The sequence below is a fragment of the Macaca thibetana genome, chromosome 8 (assembly GCF_024542745.1).
Source record: "Macaca thibetana thibetana isolate TM-01 chromosome 8, ASM2454274v1, whole genome shotgun sequence".
Classification (NCBI taxonomy): Eukaryota; Metazoa; Chordata; class Mammalia; order Primates; family Cercopithecidae; genus Macaca; species Macaca thibetana.
The window spans coordinates 118,587,068-118,596,556 of NC_065585.1; the positions used below are offsets into that span (position 1 = coordinate 118,587,068).

Consider the following 9,489-nt stretch of genomic DNA (forward strand, 5'->3'; position numbering starts at 1 on the left):
CACCTCCCAAAGTGCTGGGATTACAGGCATGAGCCACCGCGCCCGCCCGACTCATCTGCTGTTCTATCCTAGGACTTCTGCCAGAGCTTATTGGTGGTAGGAGAACTTGGCTCTTTTGACCCCTGGACTGAGGCTTTTCATGGGCCCTACTCTATAGCTGACCTTTACAAAAACACATGCCAATATAGAACTTCCTGCTTTCCCAAACAGCTTTAGAATAATAAAATGAAAAGTCATCAGTTGCCAGGTCCTATCTATCTGAAGCTTTCAGACTCTGCTGGCACTGGAGAAGAAGTCAAGTGTTTTCAGTGTTTCTAAAAGAGTTATGCCTTATGGGGTTTTTTATTATCATTATTAATGTGAAGACATTTACTTTTTAACTAAATGAGCTGGGACAGTTCTTTAGAGGGTTACAGAAGTATTAGGGATAACCAGAGTGGTAGGAATTCTGTTAAAGGGGTCATCAACATACTTCTACATTTTTAATCTCCCAGGAGCACGTTTTGTTGACAGCCCTCAACCAAGTTCAGGTTTGCAGAGAATAAGTTTAAAGGGGAATAAATGCATAAAGGTGTGACAAGACTCAAAAGCCTCCTTCTAAAGAGACTGCAACTCTACTATAAACAGCACTAATCAGAAACACTTATGGCAAGGGAAAGGAAAAGTCAATATATGTATTCTTCCTAAATAGGTTTTCTAAAGTTGCTCACTTTGCTTTGCCACACAAAGCAATGCCATGTGGGCTTTTAGAGCAAAACACTGGGAAGAGGATTCAAAAAGGAGGATGACTGGACAGAATATTAAAGAAGAGGCAGGCACCTGGCAGAGGAAGGCTGAAGGTAGGGTAACCAAAACCCAGACCCAGGCTGGGTTCAGGAGTCCGGCAAAGCAAGGCTGTCATGGAGTATGAGGTGGCCAGGCCAGGAGCTATTAAAAAAGACCAGAGATTGATAAGCCTAAACGCGGTGGATCTGCCCCTTCCCCCACTCTGTGGGCCAGGTTCAGCACAGGAAAGGGTCCCATTCTCACCCTTGGCTCCTGTATTTTTTCCAGCTATCCAGGGGATGGCAGGCAGCAGGTGCCCCAATGGTTTCTTCTCTCCGAAGCATCCCCCTGCAGCACCCGCCGCCCCTCTCCTTTCTGGGCAGCCTACTCTGCAGTCAAAGGCTTCAGGGAGGAGCTGCGGAAAAAAGAAAACAAAAGAGAGAAAGAGAAAAAAAAAAGAAAAAAAAAAAAACGCTGATGGACTTAAGGTCTGAGGGTGACCTGAAACTCCTGGGAAAGAGAGCTGGCACAAAGTAAATGCATTCATAAATACCTGAGAGTGTGTTTTATGCAGACTCACACACACTGCGTGTGAAACAAGGTGGTTTGCAGGGAGCAGGTTAACAAAACAATCCATTCTGCCACGCTTCATCTACATATGGGTAGTTGGGAGGAGACTCTATGGCTTATCTAGGTCCTTGCTGCACCCCCCGCCCCCACAGAAGCCTATTCCACTCTTGAATTTGATGAGTGAAAAGACCAAGGATAGGTAGGCTATGAAAAGTCAACAGAGTAAGTAACCTACCAAGTCTGCCAGGGACAAACAATATTCAGGACAGCCTCATGACCTTAGGCTTGAAGTCTAGAATATTTGGACATGGATGGTCCTCTGAGATCACTTAGTCTTGATAGATTTAAACTACTAATCTCAATATTTCTGAATTTGCATTATTTGCGACAACAGACATTGTTTAGAAACCCAAGGAAAGTTATCTGCTGCAGTCTTTCTATCATGAGGACGGTGGGCTATCACAATCAAAGGTTTTTTTTGGGGGGGGTCAGAAAGGGCCTCCCCCCCCCATCCTTTCCTCGGTAGAGGAGTGAAATGTCTCCAGAAGCAACTGCACCGCTGCAAGTACTTCACCCTCCGGGTATCACAGGGGAAGCCATTCCGGCTTCTCTATTTGAAAACAGTTACCTTATTTCCCCTCAGTTTGCCTCTTTAAAAAAACATAAGTTGCACATCAAATGCTGCGATATACAAACAAAACAAAAACTAAATGCTTGCTTAGATAAATCTTAGGTGTTTCCCGTAAATCTCTGCAATCCCTCCATGAAACCCGGGGGACTCCTAACATCACGCATGTGAAAATGCCCTGCAAACCGCATGGCTGTATCCACGTGCGCTACAGCGTGCACCAGTTTCAGGTATCTGGGTGCTTCCTGAAGGAAATCCATGCAATCCTGACTGCATCTGTTTTCGGGTTATTACAGTGTATCGGGGGAAGAATCACGCGGCTATAGCTATTTTCTATCTGTTCCTGAAGAAGCCTGGGTGCGGAGCACTCCTCCCGAGACCACACCCGGCGCTCAGGGCTGGCCGCAGCGGCTTGCCTGAAAATCAGCCACCTGCAAGGCTTGTCGAAATCATCAGGTTGTGAGCTACACATGTGTAAAAAGACGGAAGCGGACTTTAAACGTGCTGCGGTTGGTGGAAGCAAGCAGGAATTTAGCTTGGTGAGGATCCAGGCACATTGAAGCTCCCCGCCGCGGAGCGCGCGGCTGCCTCAGCAAGTCAGTCTCGGTGTTAGCTTCCAACTCTTTCTCTGCCCTCCGCCACCCACACACTGCAACACGTTAAAAGCATCCGCGGCTTCATTCCCAGTTAAGAAATGTGAAAATCTAGAAACACCAAGAGGCGGATTAACTGCTCTAAAGGTTTAGAAATGCTAAACCAACACCTGCAGTAGTGCCGCAGTTTCACGAGTGTGTGTGTGTGCGCGCGCCCGCGCGCACTCGCGCGCACATTCCCTATGTGTTGAGAAGCAGAGCATTAAAGAAAAAGAAAAATAATCAGGAGAAAGAAAATGAATTGCAGAAAGTGCCAGAAAACTGGAAAGAAATTAAAAGTTCTTCATACATACTGCATACACACAACCTAGCCTATTTATTTGTATGTAAAATCCCCTAGCGGCACTATCACCATATACACCAAGGGGAATAATTAAGGAGGTCCCTGGTGGGAAAAGGGAGAGTTGGGGGGACAGGGTGTGTGCGAGGTGCCGGGATACCCGAAAACTCGGGTGTCAAAAGGGAGCAAGAACCTGTTTTGGGGACACTTAAGGATGCAAGTGTCACGGGGTCTGGGCGATGTAGGAAGGGAGGGGCTGCGTGGGTGGGCACAGAAGGGAAATGAGTAAGGGGGCATGGGATCTCTGAGAAAATCAGGGGCCTCTGAGCAAAGTGGAAAGGACGAGCGCCGCAGCTACCCTGGCCGTAGCTCGCCCCCGCCTTCCCTTTTGCGCAGAATCCTTGCCTTGGTTGCAGCAGCTCGCTGCCCCCACTGGCCGGCGCGCAGTGATCGATCGCAGGCTGCGTCAGGAGCCTCCCGGCGTATAAATAGGGGTGGCAGGACGGCGCCTAGCCGCACACAGCCATCCATCCTCCCACTTCCCTCTCTCCCCTGTCCTCTCTCTCCGGGCTCCCACCGCCGCCGCGGGCCGGGGAGCCACCGGCAGCCACCATGAGTTCCTTCAGCTACGAGCCGTACTACTCGACCTCCTACAAGCGGCGCTACGTGGAGACGCCCCGGGTGCACATCTCCAGCGTGCGCAGCGGCTACAGCACCGCGCGCTCCGCTTACTCCAGCTACTCGGCGCCGGTGTCTTCCTCGCTGTCCGTGCGCCGCAGCTACTCGTCCAGCTCTGGATCGTTGATGCCCAGCCTGGAGAACCTCGACCTGAGCCAGGTAGCCGCCATCAGCAACGACCTCAAGTCGATCCGCACGCAGGAGAAGGCGCAGCTCCAGGACCTCAATGACCGCTTCGCCAGCTTCATCGAGCGCGTACACGAGCTGGAGCAGCAGAACAAGGTCCTGGAAGCCGAGCTGCTGGTGCTGCGCCAGAAGCACTCCGAGCCATCCCGCTTCCGGGCGCTGTACGAGCAGGAGATCCGCGACCTGCGCCTGGCGGCGGAAGATGCTACCAACGAGAAGCAGGCGCTCCAGGGCGAGCGCGAAGGGCTGGAAGAGACCCTGCGCAACCTGCAGGCACGCTATGAAGAGGAGGTGCTGAGCCGCGAGGACGCCGAGGGCCGGCTGATGGAAGCGCGCAAAGGCGCCGACGAGGCGGCACTCGCTCGCGCCGAGCTCGAAAAGCGCATCGACAGCTTGATGGACGAAATCGCTTTTCTGAAGAAAGTGCACGAAGAGGAGATCGCCGAGCTGCAGGCGCAGATCCAGTACGCGCAGATCTCCGTGGAGATGGACGTGTCCAAGCCCGACCTCTCCGCTGCGCTCAAGGACATCCGCGCGCAGTACGAGAAGCTGGCCGCCAAGAACATGCAGAATGCTGAGGAGTGGTTCAAGAGCCGCTTCACCGTGCTGACCGAGAGCGCCGCCAAGAACACTGACGCCGTGCGAGCAGCCAAGGACGAGGTGTCCGAGAGCCGTCGTCTGCTCAAGGCCAAGACCCTGGAGATCGAAGCATGCCGGGGCATGAACGAAGCGCTGGAGAAGCAGCTGCAGGAGCTGGAGGACAAGCAGAACGCCGACATCAGCGCTATGCAGGTGAGGCACCCGCCCGAAACACAAGGGGGCGGAGGACTCGAGCAACGGGGAGAGTTGGTGCGCCCAGAAAGTGGAGACTAGGGGTGGTGCGGCTGCATGCAGCTCTTAGGGATAGGGCTTGGCTCCTTGGCCACTGTGTGGGAGGGGTGGGGCACTTGGAGGGCGTCAGTGAGGGCGCGACTGTAGTCTGGGAGTGTGCTCGGTGCTGCTGCACCCGAGTTCCGCATTAAAGCTGCCCGGCCCCTGTTGGGTGGGGGAGGGGAAGACATGGGAATTGGGCGTTGCCTCCGGCCTGCAGTGAGATCTGCTGTCTACTGACCTGCATTAACTACAAGTTACTTTGCAGCAACTATGGGATCATCTGGTTAATAAATACTAGAGTGAACAACTCTCAATTAATTCTGAAAGATTACTGTGACCGGCATGCTTTATGACTAGTTTTACCAACCACTCCCTTCCTTTATTTAGTAGGTAGACAGGAAAATAGTCAACATTGTTTTAGGTAGTTAACTAGTGATATTCATAGTAAAGCATTTCTTTAACTTTTTTTTTAATGTGTAAAATCTTCTACAACATTTCTGTTTAAACATCTCCATCTTCTGGGGAGTAAAAAAAATAAATTTTTAAAAAGATGTCCATTTTGAAAGATCTCCATCTTCTGGGGAGTAGACATTTTTTTCTTCTTTTGGGAGTAGAAATTTTTTTCTTTTTCTGGGAGTAGAAAAAATAATTTAGATACATAGGAAATATTTTAGAATTTTTTTTTTTTTTTTTAACATCTGGCTATTTTCTTCTCCTATAAAGAAAGGCGTTAGTTTCCTGGCATGTAACCCAGCTAAAGAATAGTTAATCAGTGAATGAGAAACGCAGTTTTTCCATCAACTTAGTTTGTTTGCAGGCATTTTATGATGATCATTAAACAGTATTAAGTAAAGAAATAGAAGAACAGAATTTTCTTCTATCTTTTTTTTCATCTCAGGCTTCATGAACTTGGGTATTTTAGGCAAGAAGGTTTTTAAAAAGATACAGGAAGTTATTCTAGGGGAGATTTTATCACCTTGTGTGCACCTTGATTTTAATCGAAACTAGGCCTTTGCAACTACACTACAGTAAAATAGAAGGGATTTATGCTTGGATTTTTTTTTTTTTAAATTTTTTGTCTTCAAACAGGACACGATCAACAAATTAGAAAATGAATTGAGGACCACAAAGAGTGAAATGGCACGATACCTAAAAGAATATCAAGACCTCCTCAACGTGAAGATGGCTTTGGATATTGAGATTGCAGCTTACAGGTGAAAACAGAGGGGCAAAGATAGCAGCCATTAAACCTTAGGAAGAAAATCAGATCCCATTTAAAGTTATGTTGGATCAGAAACCTTCAAGAATAGTCCTATTGAAATAATGAAGTGTTAGTTTTTGGCTTCTTCCAAGAAGGTATTTAGATATATAAGAATTTAACCCTGTAATGAGGAGTCCTGTTTTTAGCTTCTCATTACATTTTAAATCTAATAGGATGATTTAATTTTTTTTTCTGGTCTCCATCAAAAAAATCCCCAGGCATTAAGTTTTGGTAAATCCCAACCCTGCTCCTGCTTGCCTTTGTCTTTAGGGTGCTCAGAGCAAGTCGTGAAACACAGGTGTTTTTTTTTTTTTTTTTTTTTTTTAATTTTAAAATGTTTATTTCTGGTTAGAGCATTTCCAAAAATTACTTTTAATTGATTAATCTTGCAGTATTTTCTGACTATTAGAAAATACTGCAAGTCTTAGAATTGTAATGTACAGAGTATAACGTAGTTTTTTATAGTATTTTGAATTAGAAAAACCTCACCTTCTATCTGCATCCCCAGGAAACTCTTGGAAGGTGAGGAGACCCGACTCAGTTTCACCAGCGTGGGAAGCATAACCAGTGGCTACTCCCAGAGCTCCCAGGTCTTTGGCCGATCTGCCTACGGTGGTTTACAGACCAGCTCCTATCTGATGTCCACTCGCTCCTTCCCGTCCTACTACACCAGCCATGTCCAAGAGGAGCAGATTGAAGTGGAGGAAACCATTGAGGCTGCCAAGGCTGAGGAAGCCAAGGATGAGCCCCCCTCTGAAGGAGAAGCCGAGGAGGAGGAGAAGGACAAGGAAGAGGCCGAGGAAGAGGAGGCAGCTGAAGAGGAAGAAGGTATGATAAGAAACAAACCCCTGCAACTTCAAGTGCAAACTGCGTGTGGATATTTGTTAGGAGGTAGATAAGACAAATGAAGCCTTGCCATATATGACATTAGAATCATAAATAATTTTTCTGTTTGTTCAGCAAACCTTTCCTAAGGCACTTACTCTGAATGAGGTAATTGGTCAAAAATTTCATTTTTTAATATAATCATTTAACACAGCAGGTTGGTGTCCTAAAGAACGAAAATAGATACCAGACACATAATGAAAGAAATATTGAGGTTCAGTCTTAGAGAGGAGCAGAGTTTCCCATACCTAGGAGTGATCTCATTCAATTTAAATATGTGTTCAGTGGCAAATTATTCATGGCAAGCATTGTCTGTTAACATGTGCTTTTGGAGCTGGGAGGTTTTGGTGAGCGTTCTGACAGTTGTGTTTGCAGATAAAACCTTTGCAGACATGTTTTGACTGGACTTACCCTAGATTTGGATTTTGTACATTTTCTTTTTATGTTAAAGCTGCCAAGGAAGGGTCTGAAGAAGCAAAAGAAGAAGAAGAAGGAGGTGAAGGTGAAGAAGGAGAGGAAACCAAAGAAGCTGAAGAGGAGGAGAAGAAAGTTGAAGGTGCTGGGGAGGAACAAGCAGCTAAGAAGAAAGATTGAACCCCCATTTCCTTAATTATTTCAGGAATAATTCTCCCGAAATCAGGTCAACCCCATCACCAACCAACCAGTTGAGTTCCAGATCCTATGTGAATTAAAAAGTCAATATATGTATAATTCTGAGATGACTTAGGTTGGACATTCAATGTTGTGCTATGAATTTCCTCTTTATGCAGAGTATCTGTTTGCTTGCAGAGTGGCTTTCTGGCTTGCTGCCAGCCTGTGCATGGTCCACGCTTATGAGTTCAGGATCTTCGGCAATGTGAATCATTCAGATGTTTACAATAAAAAAACACCACATGAGTAAATGAATTCGCTAATGTTAATGTTAAACTTCATGGAAAAATAGTCTTTTGAACCTTTGGTGGTTAGCAATTAAAGACCCTGAGTTATGTGCAATAAATAGTAAATAAAGTTATACCGAATGATGTATTTTTTGCTGTGGTTATTAATTAAAATACCTTAAAGATGGCACCAATATAAAGTATATACCAGTGGACTATTGACCTCCAATTTTTTAAAAAGTCAAAATTTTAACAATTACCAATGCTTTTTTTAAATTCCTTCTTTGGAAATTCTGAGGGATACAGTTAGGTCGTGATTACTCGTGAAATCTCTCCCCACAAAAATGTTACTGATAATAAACATGAGTAAATGAGAAAGTCTATAAATAACAATAGACTTTGCCTCAAGGGGCTGTGTCAGGTTTTGGGATGGCTTTCTAGGGAGCAATTCTGAAATTATTTGACAGATATACTCTTTATGGTAAATAGGTCATTTCAGAGTCTAGAGTGCTAACCATTACACTATGGAACCAGGATAAATAGGTCATTTCAAACTGATATGTCATAATGCAATATGGATAGAATATGAATCCCATACTTTCATCCCTATAACTGCATTTTAAAATATAGTCTAAATGTCATGGGCAGAGGTTAAAACTTGAGAACATGGTACAATAAGAAGGAATAATTTTTTATCTACATATAATTTCAGGAGAAGGGATTAAAACTACCAAAGGTTATTTGCCACTCCACTGCAAACATGTTGCCTGCAATCCTGAGCTCATGATTTAGTGTTTGTTAAGCGTAATTCTGTTGCCTCAAGTAAATAGCATTTGATGCTACACATTTTTAAACCTGTAAAAGCTACAGACACAAGTAATGAAATTACGAGTCACTTAAGCGGGGAGGTAATATGCTTGTATGTTACATTGACATTGCTCTGCATGTCTCTATTGGGAAATATTTGGATTTCAGTGATAGCTTGACTGGTTGGACATTGCATCAAATACACACCCCATCTGTCCTCTCTGTCCATTGTAAAGTTATGAACGCTCTTGCACTTGCATTTGATGTGGAATAAATATAGATGATATTACTGAGTATCTGCTATTCTGCCTTTGTTCTAAAACAATTGCTTTGTCAGCTAATTTGATTCAATATTTTTTTTAGACGATCTTTAAAAGTTATGAATTTAAACTGAAACCAAAGTGGTCTCCATTAAAGTTACTTAATCCCTTTGTACTACCTATTTCTAGTTAAATATAGGTTGCTGTGAAAATAGGTAAAGTGCTTCTTTGCCATGATGGTATGGATTGAAACTATGAAGGCTCTCAGTGTATTGGCTTCTGTAAAGATGAGGTGTCTCCTCAGAAACAAAGCTTTCCACATTTCTGCTTACTAGACCTGGGATGATGTACATGGCAAGTCTCAAACAGATGCAAGCTACATGCAAAAAGTGACTTTAGCCAAATGGAAATAACTGGATGCTCTGAGAATTACTTGGTTGAAGTAAGGAAACTGTACCATACTCTATCCTGTGTGCCATAATAAAATAGTAAAAAACCTAAATTGAGTTTAAAGTCTTTTTTAACATTTCCCCAAATTTGGTACTGTGGTCAGTGCCACTTTTCTCTCTCCTCCCCCTGAACCTGCAGTTCTCTTTCAGTATTCTCTCTCCTAATGAATGACCACCTCTCTATAATCATCTGATTCCATTAAACAGACTCCTTGAATAACATCCTACCTCCCATTACCTCTCCTCTACCCCTCTAGACTAACCTATCACCGAGTTACAGTGAGAACACCTCCATGTCTTAAATCCTTCCACATCT

General features: G+C 44.8%; 1 protein-coding gene across 1 annotated transcript; it reads left to right on the plus strand.

Moving 5' to 3' along the window:
• Positions 1-3,138: 3,138 nt before the first annotated feature.
• NEFL (neurofilament light chain) lies at positions 3,139-9,226 on the plus strand. The gene is made up of 4 exons (XM_050800275.1): positions 3,139-4,552; positions 5,723-5,847; positions 6,403-6,722; positions 7,231-9,226. Exons 1-4 carry the CDS (start codon positions 3,509-3,511, stop codon positions 7,371-7,373), a joined length of 1,632 nt encoding a protein of 543 aa, XP_050656232.1. The 5' UTR covers positions 3,139-3,508; the 3' UTR covers positions 7,374-9,226.
• The last annotated feature ends 263 nt before the right edge of the window (positions 9,227-9,489 follow it).

What these genes read in the sequence shown, in the direction of transcription:
- NEFL (XM_050800275.1), top strand. Translation starts at nt 3,509, where the DNA reads ATGAGTTCCTTCAGCTACGAGCCGTACTACTCGACCTCCTACAAGCGG. An exon ending in CCGACATCAGCGCTATGCAG is followed by an intron (nt 4,553 to 5,722) that starts GTGAGGCACCCG and finishes GTCTTCAAACAG; the next exon opens with GACACGATCAACAAATTAGA. An exon ending in ATTGAGATTGCAGCTTACAG is followed by an intron (nt 5,848 to 6,402) that starts GTGAAAACAGAG and finishes CTGCATCCCCAG; the next exon opens with GAAACTCTTGGAAGGTGAGG.